The 15,688-nt window shown below is 41.5% G+C and overlaps 1 protein-coding gene across 1 annotated transcript in view; it reads right to left on the reverse strand.

Annotated features, from left to right (window-relative positions):
- GAS6 (growth arrest specific 6) overlaps positions 1 to 15,688 on the reverse strand; it is a 43,789-nt gene that overhangs the window by 19,422 nt on the left and 8,679 nt on the right. The window contains 3 exon segments of the mRNA XM_050896576.1: positions 1,428 to 1,550; positions 7,974 to 8,036; positions 8,842 to 8,866. Coding sequence (XP_050752533.1) covers positions 1,428 to 1,550; positions 7,974 to 8,036; positions 8,842 to 8,866 — 211 coding nt within the window.

The raw sequence follows: 15,688 nt of genomic DNA on the forward strand, positions 1-15,688 counted from the left end.
CAGAAAGATTTCATTCAAACACTTCAAGTACATTAGCTCAAGTTCATTTAATAAAAAAAAAGACAGAAGGAACTGTAACTGAGTATCTCCTTCACAGCTCTGAGAATGCAGAAGGGTATCTGTAGTCACTGTGGAGGTGAAGAAGTTTGTTTGCAGAAGCAAACGAATTATAACTAACGTATTTTATATCATAACTAACTTTTAAAATTCTACTATGACCAGTAAGTTCAGGATGAAAGCTTTAAATAAAACAATATATCCTTACTACTACAGAACTCATGAGAACACAAAAAGTTTTAAGTTCACAGCTATCGAGCACTGTGAGCTAAACTGTGTTCCACTGAAGTTAGCAGCAAAAGCCTGTCAAATCCAGCAGAGCCTGGATTTCACCCTCTATCTGCCCTACCTGCTCATTATGTCCTGCTTGTATATGGGACTCTAAAGTTAGCTGATGGGTAGAACAGCACATTTCATGGCATTTTATAAGAAAAAGAGGGGATATGCTTCAGACTGATCAGTTGCTGAGCTCTCAAAGCTGACTGCATACTGATCAGTCAACTGTCTCAAATGCTTAAATAAGCTGCTTGCGAGTGATCCTATAATCTCCCCACAATATTTACATCAGAAGGAAAGGCTTTGGATCTCCCACTGTCTTGGTTGCCACAATTCTGGACTAGCTGAATGCAATTTCTGGCAATTACTTAATAATGGCAGGCAGGAAAGCAGGCAGCCTTGCAGGCAGAAGAAAAAAAAAGAAACCGGAAAACAGGAGGAGGGAAGGTAACTACAGTATTTCATAAAGGAATAGAGAAAGCCCTCTGGGGGCCTGGAACTTCTTGCACTTATAGTTTCTGCCTGAATATTCTCTTTGGAGGTGATGGAAATACACAGTGGGATTAAGTGGATGTGGAATAAGAGCCTACTAGCAAGGAGGCTTTAACAGACTGATTTCATCAGTTTGTGCATCATCAGACTCAGACCCCAACTTGCCTGCTGAGAGTCACTGTTCCCATTGCAGGCACGCTAGAAAGGAAGATGGGCCAGCTTCTCTGGCTCTGCAGTCTGTCATCTGTTACATCAGGGTTCACAGCAGAGGTTGGGGCGGTTCTGCTTGAAAACCCACTACAACTCTATTTCTGCTGCCCCTTTCAGAGGGGTGGGACAGAAAGCTGGAGTGTAACTTCTTAGATTACCTTGTGAAGACCAAGCTGAGATCCATTAAAGTCATATAAAAATGTTGACGTGAAAGAGTTACCTGATCCACAGAAGGGTAAAATTTTTTTTATGAAAACACACGAGCGGTGTGTAATCCAGGTTCAACTCTGTGATTTTTGAATTGTGCAGCACACTATCAGTGACCATTTGAGAATACAGCAAAACCCAATACACCTTTGTTACAAGTATGAAAGATATTGAAACCCAATTACCTTTTTCACATGTTTTTCCCTGCCAGCCACGCTTGCATTCACAATAGAAGTCCCCCTTGAGATCTTCACATTTGACAGTCCCCTCTTTGTGACAAGGATTGGGAGAACACTGGTTTGGCAAATCTAATTTATATAAGGAATAAAAAACAAAACAAAACAAAACAGAACAATATATTGAAGTCACTGACAACCAGGTGTTTCACTCTCATTAAAAGTCAAGAAGCTTAAACAGTACTGGGGAATCACTATCAGAAATACTCACACCTGGCAAAACTGGAAGCTAGTTCTTAGTGCTCATATGCCAAAAAAGCTGTGCCAGGAGTTTTGCAGAGCACATACAGAGGAATTCATTTCGTTGCAAAAGGGAGTGAGCTACCACCCCCGTATCTGAAGGGCACATCCTGAAAGAAACAACTCAAAGTAGCTCATTTTTAAGAAAGTTAATTCTACTCTCCCTAGTTTTGGAGAAAATAGAAAGCAGGTAGCAAATAAAGTACTCAAGGAAGGACGAGTACTCTTTCCAATTACTTTTGGTAGTTCAACTGAGGATCTTACCAGGGCTGACAGATTTGTGGCTAGCAAAAGTTTATATCTGAAAATTTTGTCAGCGCTGTCCAACTTAGGCTTTTCTATTATGTAGAATGAGAATAAAAAAAAAATATCAATGTGTTAACAGCGTAAGAATAGCAAACCACTAATCCAATTTACAGACAGCACAATGTTCCTTTGGGGCCAACACAGAGTGAAGTCTGCCACTGATCTTTAAACCAAGTTCCAATAGCTGGCAATGGATTTTCTCCATAAGAAAGCAGCAAGAGAGTAGTCACCACACTTTGGGGAGGATTGGAGGAACAAATATCAAACTATCATGTAACTGTTCAATGAATGGAAGTCACCTGTCCAAATTCACCTACCCACCTATCTGCAAAACACCCAGGGACAGTGCTTTGCAGAGGTAGCTAGAGAAAGGATGAGAGAAGACCCTTGTCCCCACAAAAAATGAGTTGGTAGCTATCTTGTAGCAGTAGCCTGCTACACTGGTGTTCTGAATCAGTGGTCTTCAAAAAACATAAATGTGTTAACTGTTTTCACAAGCTTAACCAGAAGGAGCAGTGCAGAAGCTCATTCTGCAAAGCTCACCTAGTCAAAGGCTGTTTACATATCCCCTCCCAGCAGTGGGGTTCAGGAGAGACAGGGCGCTTCTGCAGACCTTCTACACTTGGGTGAGCTTTAGTTACAGTCCAGTCTGCCACGGATGCCACCTTCTACAGAGAACATTTGAACCTGACCAGAGCCTTAGCAAACCTGAATGAACATATATTCACAATGGGACTGACTTTCTACACTGGAGCAGTTAAACGGTCAGTCCCACTGCCCTCTGGGATCACGAGCACATGGAGTGCATTGGAAAAGGAAGTCCTATGACATGAACGGTTGAAGTCCAGGCTTCTCCTCTGATGAATATACATGGCAGCTTCTTGTGCCTGACCAGCTGTGCCCCCAGAGTGGGGGCAGCACAGCTACAAAGCAATGACTCTGCCCAATTCTTTTGGTGCATGATACAGGAACTGCAGCTAGCAGTCTTTAAAGGAAGAACTACTACCATTAACAATGCCTTCTGCAATCCTACAATCTTGGCAGCGCACCCTTACAACCCAGCAGAAACCCAGTTCAGTCCAGATAAAAGGAAGAGTTTACAAAAAGCGGACCAGACAGGTATATTTAGAGCACCTGATCAACAACAGCCCTCCGCAGCCCAAGTTTGGTCTGTGATACTAGATTTGCAGTGCAAAAAGTGCTCAGTGGGTACACATTAAGAGAGCAGCAGCAGCAAAGATCCCTTTTCATACACTGGTTCTGCTGAGACCACCGTTCAGTAGACCAACATCCAGTTCAGACTCTTCATGATATTCTGAATCATGACTTGTGAATTGATGGGGATATGGGGTGGCAGGGAGGCATGTAGGGAGAGGAACTGTTTGTAGATTAGTAGCCCCATCAGACTTCTCAAATTGAGAGAAGTTAAGAATTGGATTAACTCTCAGGATTATACTGCTTCTACATGTCTCTTCTTAACCTCCTCTGTGTGACCCTGAAAGTCACCTTCATGACAGGCTGCTTTGAAAAAACTAACATTTCTGTGAGTGCAGGCAGAAGCAACTCCCTCTGATGTCTTACAAAGCACTGAACAGCATTTTTGTTTGCACTGACTGCCTTAGATTTGAATCTCAGTAATTACAGACTGGTTGAGGTCGGCAGACACCTCTGGAGGTCGTCTTGTCCAACCCCCCTGCTCAAGCAGGTCCACCGAGAGCCAGTTGCCCAGGATCACGTCCAGGCAGCTTTTGAATATCTCCAAGGATGGAGACTCCACAACCTCCCCAGACAACCTGTGCCAGTGCTGGGTCACCCTCACAGTGAAAAAGTGTTTCCTGATGTTCAGGAGCAAACTCCTGTGTTTCAGTTTGCCCCGCTGCCTTCTGGACTTTCAGTTTGCCTTTTGGACAGCCATTAAGATTGGTGCTATGTTAGGCATAAAAATAAGGCAAAAGCATATGCTCAAATGTTGGATAGCATTTGTGTTATAGTTATCAAGAAAAAATGGTCAGATTCTTGGGCTTCTCTGCACACTGAATTACCGGAAGACTGAAGTTAGATGCATGCAGTGTTGCAGTTTATTCAGATTACCATGGAGTACTAATTTCGTATTTCTTACATTTACCGCATTGTACAATATAAAAGTTTTCATCACTCCTTTCTCTGTAGGGTATTTAATTGAGCTTTGGACATAAGGGCTGTCTAGTGCAAGTTCAAAAACTATGACAAACATACCTGCTCACTATGCATATGTTTATAATAAAGATTCCGCTGTTCTTCTGAAGAGGACTAACAGATGCCAGAAATCAGCAGACGATTGGCAATGGCTGTCATTAAATATAGTGTGCTGAATCAAGCAGGACAAAATAGACGAAGCAAAGAAAGGAGCTCTATAAAAGGTCATAAAGGATCACAAATCTCCACAACTGAAAGAATTTGCATTTCAAGTTGTGATTTCATCCACCTCTACCAAAACACAGCCAACACACAGTGGTTCCATCCACTCTCTCACTTCAGGCTCTCCTCTGTAACCAGCACAGCTTCAACCTCTAGCTAGGGCTATGCCATTGAGAAGATAAGCATTTATCCTGAGCCTCAGCAAGGTGTTCCATCGTGGTCAAGGGAGGAGAGAGTCAGAGGGCTGATCAGGAAGGGAGTGTGACTTGGCCAAAGAAATGCCGATTTTCAGTATTTCATCTTGATGCTCAGAAGCTGAGGAAAACTCTCCAGGGAAAGCCTGGGTACACAATCCTAAGAGCCTCACAGAAATAACTATCTGCTCACTGCAAACAAGGCCTAATCATCTTTCTTCCTCACCACTCCAGCTGTGCAGAGCTGGGGCAAAGCCACAGCCAAGGTAGAGGCCAGGCCACACAAAAGAAACACAGCTACACGGGCTGTCTGAACATCCACCTGCCAGAATACCGCCCCATAAATCACTGCCCAGTTGACACACCGCTGGAGGTGGAGGGGTCGGGGAAGGAGAGGCCAGGTTAAGGCGGAGATGAGCCACGACAGAGCAGCTCTGATCAGCACGTTTCTTTTCCTAGACAGACCAGAATTTGTATACAGTAAACAGAATGGTTTAGGTATAGTAAGCCAAGTCTGTTTTTTTGAAGCAGCACAAACTAAGCCTCCCAGACATGGCAGTGTTTTCAAAGTCACTTGATAAGCAAAACAAGTCAACAGGGTTATGCATGACTTATCTGGTGTATCCTCAAGCTTCTGCTTCTTTCCCTCAAACTGGATTCTGATGTGCCTTGCAGAGCCAGATGGAAATAACACTGCCCAGCGGAATACCACCCTATCGCAACCCATGGTAAATGGCAAGAACAACCACAGACATTTCTATCACATCAACACTGTGCTGATAGTTTGCTCCTCTTATCATGAGAGTTTGAGAACATGCGACACAGTCTTATACTCTCCTGGTGCCTTCACAGCTGTGTAATTCTGCCAACTTCGTAGAAGGTGCTCCTGATTTAAACCATTGCAAGAGAAAATGGGCTTTTGTTTCCATTCATTTACATGACAGATTTTAGTAAAGCTTTTAAAAGTAATGAAGAGCATGACCTTTTTGTGTGCTTTGAGCTATGTCTGATAGTACCTATATAGCTCATAAGTGCAGACAGAGAATAGAACTACTAGTTCCATTTTTGAAGTCTGGAAACAAGACTTTACCTAAGTACACTGACTGCTGCTTCCAGTTCATTACTCTGTACTGTGAGTTTGTTTTTTGATATTCATGAAATGGTGCAAATTAAAACTTCACTGGGAAAATGCTAGGTTGTGAAGATTATGACATTCACTATTAAAAAACAGACACACACGACACAACAAAAATCCCATTGTGTTTTTTAAGGCCACATGCAGCTTCATTTCCAAAAAATCCTGTAGCGTTTTCCAAACTCTTGCAGAACCAAATCCCTGATTCCTAGCTGGCCTACAGGATCTCATCTAGAAAAAGATCCAGATCTGCAGACCAAAGTACAGGTATCCGTGTGTAAGGTAAGCATCTATCTGCAAAGCAATTGTCTTAAATTCTCATTGCAGTCAGTGGAGATTTGGTCAGTACAATAAACGGAGTCCATAGAGTGATTCAGCTCTCCCCAGAGCAGACAGAGTTTGGTCAGTGGGATCCCTCTAGAATCACTGACTGCAGATTAACACTCTGCTGACTGTGATGGGAATACTGCTCATGTAGGCACCTATGCTGGAAACACCTGCATCTACCTCTCTGAATCCAGAGCGGAATCCTACCTGTAAGCCTGATCTAAAGATCTTATGAAACTGAGAATCCTCAAATACTCTGGTAAGCTGCCTAATCACTGTCACAGTTAAAATTTGTACCTTATTTCTAGTATAAACTAGTGTAGTTAATCACCCTCCAGCCCTTCAGTTGTGCAATGTCTTTGTATGCCAGATTAAAAGAGCCTTCCACTACGTTGTTTTGAGAGGAGAAAAACTGTTAAGAAACAAAATTTAAATGTGTCTTGCAGGCATAACCCCACAGAGCTACATAGCCTTTTGGCAGCATCTGTGAAAAATTAAGAGGCACACTGGAATTGGCCAAGCACAAACCCTGTCATTCTTCCAAGCGCATTTCAGGCTCCTTCTCCATTACTTCTCCTGTGAATTGACAATGGCTAGCCAAAACTCAGCCATTTAAAAATATTTTAATATTTTAATGGGGGAAAATATTATCATTTTATTTCCAAACCACTGCATCTGCAATGGGCAAAAATCCCTAAAACCAATTATTCAGCTTTTATTTTTTCAGATTTTTTCATCACTACCCTTTAGACTTGCATTTCTAAAACACTGATCAGCTGTTTGGAGCAAGTGTTCCCAGTTGATACCACCATTTTCAGCAGAAACTCCTGCCTCTTTGCTGTGCCACCCACGTGAGCAAAAGGAAGCATTCAGCCTCACGTCCCGCTTTGAACTAGCTGGCATACCACAGCTGACATGGGTACCACAGGTCCGAGAATTCCCAGTTCAGAGAACTCTAACATCCGTAAGTGATACTGCTGCATTATATGAGGGCAAGTCTTCACATACCACTTATTAACCTTGGAATTCACTCTTCAGAAAAGGTTGCTGTAATGCAGTTTATAAACGTGAAAGGTTGACTAAATCCTGATCCTGCTTTGGTAGCACTGGTATGAACACATGACTAATCAAACTTGATCACAATAAGAGACTGAACCACAGGGGTAAAAATGAAAATAAATATACATACACGTGATTTTCTCCCCGTTTGAACTGATTTGCTCCCCGAACATATTTAGAATATTTATGCAGCTTTATACCTTTAGCACTGCTAAGCTTCAAGAGGGAACTGGAAAGGTATTAGAAGAGTTCATTAAATTCTGATCTCTAGTGTTAGTGATGAACAAGTACCCCTTCCCCCTCTACACAAATCAGTTTGACTTCCAAATTTATTTGAATTTTTAAAGGTTGCAATATTTAAAGCACAGTCACGCGATGCGTGAAACTGATCTCCTTAATGTAAAGAAGTCAGACACAAGCCTGGGTTTGACTTTAAGCGTTTTTTAAGGTTCCTTAACAGGGGTGAGCCAAAGTTAGCATTCAAGAGAAAAGAAAATGAAAGGCCAAGCATAGTGTACAACCTTATGGTAAATCCTATTTCTCGTCCCTCTTGCTTCTCAGATTATTCAGACCTTGGGAAACTGGCGGGAAAGAAATGTCTTGCATCATAAAATACCAAAGCACTGAAACATGACAGCGAGATGGCAATAGGTTATAAAAGGGAAAAGGTTTTGTTTTGCTGCTCAGACAGGACAAGCGATAACTGTGTCTCAAGCCTAGAGAATAGGAAGACCAGTACTAAAATACTGTCAAAAATGGAGATGACTGAGCTGGTCCCACGCCTTCAGGTAGAATGAGAGAACATTTAACTACAATATATAAAACAAAAATGCTTACTATGAACGCATGTAAGGAAATCTGGACTTCTTGTATGCGGCGACCCATATTTCTGAATACAAGCTGAAGAACAGAAAATGAAATTGTTATTATTATAATGATGACATGGCAGCTGTTCAAAGTACGTAAAATGATACCTGGCCTGCTGATTCATTAAGCAAGGATTTGGAGGGTGAATGCAAAATCTATGCAATATTATAATCACCCCGATGCCTTAAAATTCTTAAGTTCATTAAAATTTTTTAGCTCTGATGTACAGTAGAGTTATAAGCCATCTGAAGAGGGTGATCACTTAACCAGATGCTACTATGATTCTAAAAGCATGTTAGTAGCTACTCAAATTTGACCTACAAAATCTCTTTTAAAAAATCTAAAAAGCACATGGAGTTTTCTCAAACTGTTGGCATTTGTGATCTTAAGTACTGCATATTAAACACAAGCAGAAAACAATATGATGCCATGACTATGATACAGTCAATAGAATAAGCCAGTAGTTCCATCAGTAAAGACAGTTTTTTTTTTTTAAATAAGGAGATTAGTTAATAGCTAAGTTAATTAAAAAGGGAAAAAGGTAGAAGATTTAAAATTATTTACTAATGCTGCAAGCTATAGATATAAATGCAACATCAACATTTTAACATGCAGAAAACACATAAAGGATCTCTGTATGCAAATCTGTACATAAGTAAAAAACACACCTCAAAATCACATAAGGAACGTACAGTCTATCTTAAAAGTTAGCAATGCATGTGTATTGCAATCAGATTTCCATCACTTTCCTTAGCAGAGACTTCAGCTGTGACAAGCTCCAGTGTTAGGCACCACATACCAGCACTGCCACAAAGTGAAAGTAAAAGCTGCAACTCACCCAAGTATTTCGGGTAAAAATATTCCTGTAGGAGGAAAAAAAAAAAAAAAAGCAGAGATTTATTGAATAATATTTGCTTCTATTGTCATACTATTTAAGAGCTGCTGTTAGTTTGGTGGTCTTGCACGGTAGTTGTTTCACAAGGTCCAAACACCAACATTGTGATTTCTTTTTATTCAGAGCCAGAAACAGCACAGTATCATACATGCATTCTGTCTTTTGAAAAGGAACGAAACATTAGCTCCAGTCTCAAGGTTATTTTTTGACGACGGCTGACCTGGTAAGTGGCAGTGGCTGAGCGTGAAGCCACTTACCCACTATCCAAGAGGTAAAGGGGCTGATGATGACATGAGGTAGGGGAAGGAAGAGGAATCTAGAGACAAAACCCCAGAGGGAAAGTACAGGATCATTTAGTCACCCACTGCCTCCTCAGAGGCCCTCTGCTGAAGCAGAACACGGGCAGCACCCTAACACCACAACCACTAAAATAAAAGGGTACCTTTTGCTCTCACAACGAGCACCCTACAACTCTAAGAGCACCCACTCCATCACATCGTGGAGACGGTCCGCTCAAAGAAGGGAATAATGAAAATTTGCAAGTGAGGGGCAAATTGACATTCATTAATCTAAAACCAGACTGCAAGAGGCATTCCCACTCCTCTCGTGGTACATGGCCATGCGTTACTGTTCCCTACCTTGTGTCAACAAAGTGTAGCCGTACAGCGAGAGCAGCAGTTTGCTGATGTGATGTGGATCTAACCTTGCGTGTTAGAAAAATATTCAGCCTCGTGAGGCCTTGCCAGTCACATGATTGCTTGCACCACAGAGAAACAGCAGGAAAATGCAGCTGTGCTGCATGGAAGGGTGGGAGATTGGCTTAAGCTGATCATTAAACCACATTCTTAAAAAAATACAAAAATTCATGGCCAGGAAAAAGCATTTCTTTCCAACTTCACTTCATACTGGATTTCATAATGTGTAAGTCACTAGTTCAAGTGCTGTTAAAATTGTAATTGGGGCGTGCAATGAGGGAAAACTTGTGGATTGTATCAGTGCTTAATTTTTTTTCTTAAAATAATCCATTTCTCAGCTAATTATGAAAGTATACGCGCAGTATAATTCTCTTTCATACAACATGAGCAATTTTCATATAACACTATCTGCAGTGAGGCTGGGACAGTAAATATCCTGTATTCTACAAAATTAATTTGGTCTATACAATGTGCAAGATAAGAAACTATTTTATCTTCTCCTCTTACTACAGATGTTTGGATAAGCTCATGCATATATACAGGCATGTACATACAACAGAGACAGGCACACACCATGATTCAATTTGACCTGGACTGTCTAATGCAATCAATGGCATTGTTGTCATTCATCAGAAAAATCAATCGCTTCTGGCAAATATGCTCCAGTTACTGAAATACACCATGTAAATATTCAGCCTAAATCATGAGAGCATCAATAAAGAAGTAGGAGCAGCTTACACTTATTCTAATTTTCAATTCTGACATGAGGGTAATAGGCTTGGCATCTTTTGGGGCTGAGCTTTGTAATATCCCTTCGGGTTAACAAACTGAGCGAGGAGCTCAGAACTCATTACAGTCCCCTCTCTCTCTCTTTTTTTTTTAAGGTTTAGTTTTGGAAAAGACAAGTCAAAAAAATACAGTCAAAATAAAAGTAAATCTAAGCAGTCTAAGTATTCAGATGAGTGCCCAGCTGTGCTATAACCACAAACTGAACTTCAGCCAGCACTCGAGGAGAAAAAGATAGCGGCATGTGATGAAATATTCCAAACATTGTTTTCATTATTTCTCCTTTATTCAATATACGTCACAAGAATGTGCAGATGTGTTTAACCACCAACAGGATAATCCAGACACTGGCAAGAACAACTTTTTCTGTACTCACAGGACAAGAAATAGGAGCTTTCATATTCATGGCCACCAGCCTAATTGCTCCAAGTCAGTGATGGCAAAGGCATAAAACTTCATTTTCTCCTTGACCTCTGATGAATGAGTTGAGTGCCAGAAAAGCTGTATAGAGTTTACTTTTGAATGAAAGATTAAGGTAACTAGTTATTTTCATTGCACAAATAACCTTCCAAATGCAAACCGACTGTATATTGATTCAATGCCAGTTGAACAGCAGATGAGTGAAACTCCAAGACACTGCACCACCACAAGCTTCATTTCATGAGGTATGTAACAGAGGTAAGTGATTTAAACAGGAGGCTATTAATAGAAATTTAACCCTTCTTTCCCTGTCTTCCTCATTTGCTTATGTTATACAAAACTACTTGCTCATCAGTAGTACTTGTCCAGGTCTACAGGACCTGCTGATAATACCATTCCAAAATAAAGCAACATGATCACAGCTTCTAACATTACTCATTCTTGTATGATTAACCTTTCATTTTTCTCTGTAATCAATTTTCCTGACAACAGGCTTCTGCAAATACAATGACAATGTATTCAGCCAAAAGATTAATCAAGAATGAAGGACGAATGATCTTCCACCTTGAGAAAAGCAACTTGCTTAAACTGGAAGTAGCAGTGCCTTTTCAAAAAACACTAATGAGAAGTTTTCCCAGCTAAAAATCCAAGTTGTGCCTAACCTGCACAGTAAGACAGCCAGACATGCATTATTTCTCGTGTGAGTGCTCGAGTCCACAATGCCTTCTCAGTCTTCTGTGCTGTACTAAGTCTTAATGACCCACAGATGTCAGGGAAGATGAAAACCCTATGCAGGGTCAAGTCCCTGTTAAAAGTCTGAGACTCATCTTCCCTCCACCAGAAGTTTTCAATTGTATTTTCAGGATCCAACAAAAATGCCAAGAGAAATGCTTTGAGGCTTGCTAAGAAGGAGTTAGCAAAGATTCTCTGTTACTATGCTGATTTCTCACCTTCAATTTCAGGCTCACCAAACATCTCACCATCCAGAAAGCCACCCAATATTCACAGGATCAGAATGCAGGAGGTTATTTAACTGTGACCACCATGGTAGCAAAAGTCACTATAGAATTATAGTAAGTGCTAAATTTTCAGCTTGGACTCTGTTAAAAGAAGTCAACATATAAATGTTGTCAGCCCTTCCCCTTTGGATTTGCTTTCCTAATTACTGCTGAAAACTAAAGCAGGAGCAATGGGCTTTTTAAATAAAAAGCTATAAACAAATACATGTTGGACATAAACATCCTCTGGATAGGCTGCTGTACAGACACTGACCTCACCAAGCTTTCTAACCAATCTGTCCAGTAGTAACGTCCCAGTGCATGCAAGAGGAAGACAATACCTTGTACAAGCACCAACCTCCACAAGAGACCAACCTTCACGAACGTAGTTTCAACAATTCCAACCTCTGTGCCTGCTCCCACCAAGAAAACCTTAAGGTATTTCCACCTTTCCTTTTTGTGACCCAACACACCTTCTGTCTGTCTGGTTCCCACGTATCAACCAGTATGACTGGGACGCCAGAAGCTTCAATAGTCAAGGGCCTGGCACCAGGGCATCTGCAGCCTGCAGACCGGCATGTAGTGTAAGTTACACACCACGCCTCATGTGCCACCAGAAGTACAGCTCAGCAGAGGTCTCAGGTAAAGAGGGAGAAATAGGAGAGACTGGGAAGTGCCTCACATCTACAAGTCTCCACCCATTCAGTGAAGTGGAAAGGACAGCATGAGGCCAGACCCTCCAGGCAGGTCCTGGCTTGCTTATTTCAGCTCAGTTCAAGAGACCTTTCCCTTGCTGTCCAGGAGACAGAGCTGTGCTGTAACGGAGAAGATCTAAGCTCTACAGCCCCCACCCCTTTCACATGAACACATGTACATGCTAGAAGTAAGTCTTTCGATGCATTAAACACAATTATTGGTTTCCACAACAGTAGTGCAAGACCTAAGAGTCCATGCTTTTATTTCAGGGTAGAGTGACACCAAACACTTTTTCATGGGGTTAAGAAGTTCCTCTCCCACCTACACCCAAAGCTAATTCCTACCCTTATAACACAGCCACTGCAACACTTAGTGTGGATATCTAAAATGAAAAGAGAGCATAAGTTTAAAAGTGTCCTCAAAAAACCCCAACCCAAACAAACAACCCCCCCAAAACTCCAGGTTGTTCATTTTCATATTTGTTTTTTCTTCTTAATGGTTGCAGTGAAATAGTCAAGAATAGTTTCTGTGGAGCCACCCCCACAATACCCTGCATTGAAACAACTGAGGAGAACAGCAACATGAAGGTAAGAATTCATAGCAGGGCTGTGGAGTCGAAGGGGCAGAAGTACCCACATCAGCTTCCCTGCCAAAGGAAACCTACAATGTGACTGGGGTCACCATCTATTTTCAACTCTATGGCCAAACTCTCCCTTAGTGGTAAAATCCAGAAGTCAGTGAAATTATACGGGGTTTGCATTAGTCCTGCTGAATTTTTAGAGAAGATGGAAGAACACCAAATCACAACAGGCGTTAACATGAGTCACTGTATAAAAATAGCCCTTCTGAAAACATAACAATGACCCTGTCTACACCAGCAAAATGTTCTCACTGTTGCTTAAAGTAATTGGCAACACTAGGAACCTCAGCCAAAAGGGCCTGCCAACTGCTTCTGTTTATTTTGCTTGAGTACTATGTCAGGTAAGCCTCATCAGCACTGAATCTAATCAAAATCATGTTTCAGCTGTAGTGGCAGCAGATAAAAGATGTAGTTTACAGAAGGACTGTTCACGTTCCTGGGCAACTGGCTCTCGGTGGCCCTGCTTGAGCAGGGGGGTTGGAGCAGACGACCTCCAGAGGTGCCCTCCAACCACAACCACCCTGTGATTCTGTGATTCTGTGACTGCAGCACTGCTAACACTGGAGGATCTCACAGACTTGTGTTAGCAATGGAAATTTCTAAAAAGCACCTTCCTAGTTACCTAGTTACCTCTTAGAGAGCAGCGACAACCACATTATGCCCTTTTCTCATTTCCATATAATGACTCTCCCTTTTCCTCTTTCCTTCAGGACTGAATGTTTGTCTTGGGCATGGCCTGACCTCCTCGTTTATAAATGTACTTCATGTTTCCACACTGCAGGCCTGCACTATCCTTGCAAAGAAATGGCCGCTACCAACCATAATTGGCTATAACTTAGTGTTTGACAGTTAACTGTTATAACCTGAGAATGCAAATCTCATTAATGCTCAAGAGCTCTCTGCATTTTTTAAAACTCAGCCCTAGGCTTTTGATGCATAGCAAATGTCATGCTGAATGATTAGGCCTTCCTCCCATACAATGTAATTAAAGTCCTGCAATTCAGAATTTTAAATATGTAGAACCTATAGTTATAGAAGTTATGCTCAAATCAGTGCCATGTTGGTTGCACAAGCTTTCCTTCTCATTGTGAGGAACCCTACACTCAGCCAGGTTAGTTTGCTTCCTATTTTGCTTTGGGGTGATCTGCATTCTCCATGCAAGGAGCAAAGAGAACTTCTCTCCACAATTTGGCAAGTGAGGCTCTAGAGAAGCAAGCAGGTCATGTTACAATCCAAAAGCAGCCTCCAAGTCTCATCTCCTACCACCAAAGTTACAGCTGCTTAGGGTAGCTTTTAGATTTTGTGTCCATTTGCAAAGTATCCACTTCACACTGTCCAGCTATTCTGGCACACAAAGACTGTGACTGCCTCTTCCACCGAGTTGTTGATCTTTCCAAACAAGAAGCATTCAAGACCACCCTCTCCAGCATCACGCATTTCATAAAGACTAGGCATCTCTGCAGAATCCTGAAGGCCGGAAACAAAAACCGTCTATTGTCATAGCTTCCCTTGCCCTTTTCTGAGGGGCAGGACTATTTCCCAACAGCTTCCTGAGGTGCCACTTCAGCAAAAGATGTTGCTCTGCAATGAGGAAAAACCCACCAATGATTAGAATGCACAATTACAGGAAAAAAAGTAATGAAAGGAAAGAAAAGAAGGAAAAAAGAGTTCCTGTATGTGACAGCCAAGCAAAACAGAGATACTTTACATTTCTGAAGATGTAGGGGGCACAGAGAGATGTTTTCTCTGTGCGGCCTGAGGTAGGGTTTGATTGGACAATAACGGTGTGAAACGAATGTACCTGGTGCCAAGGGCCAAATATTCCAACAAAAATCATTTGTTGAGTGATTCCAATGAGTTGGTTGCATGTGCTTTTAAGTTATTCTTAATGCAATCCAATCACGAATGCCTTGAGGTTTCCTCCACTGCTTCAGAATTGAAAGGCTACTTTCCCTCCAGATCTATTAATGTGCAATTTGAAAAGGGGATCTCAATTTGATGACAGATCTTCTCTCAGTGTTGCTTGTTTGAATCTGTCCTGGTTTTGGCTGGGATAGAGTTAATTTTCTTCTTAGTAGCTGGTACAGTGCTGGGTTTTGGATTTAGTGTGAGAATAATGTTGATAACACTCTGATGTTTTAGTTGTTGCTAAGTAGCACTTATCTTAAGCCAAGGACTTTTCAGTTTCCCATGCTCTGCCAGCAAGCAGGTGTGCAAGAAGCTGGGAGGGAGCACAGCCAGGAGAGCTGACCCGAACTAGCCAAAGGGGTATTCCATACCATGGAACATCATGCCCAGTATACAAACAGGGGGGAGTTGGCCAGGAGGGGCGGATTGCGGCTCTGGCATCGATCAGCGGGTCGTGAGCAATTGTATTGTGCATCACTTGTCTTTTCTTGGGTGTTATTTCTTTTTTTTTTGTTATATTCCTTTTCATTACAATTATTATAATATTATTATTATTATTATTATTATTATTAGTTAGTAGTGTATTTTATTTTACTTTAGTTATTAAACTGTTCTTATCTCGACCCATGAGTTTTACTTTTTCTTCC

Source organism: Gymnogyps californianus, chromosome 1, assembly GCF_018139145.2.
Source record: "Gymnogyps californianus isolate 813 chromosome 1, ASM1813914v2, whole genome shotgun sequence".
Lineage (NCBI taxonomy): Eukaryota > Metazoa > Chordata > Aves > Accipitriformes > Cathartidae > Gymnogyps > Gymnogyps californianus.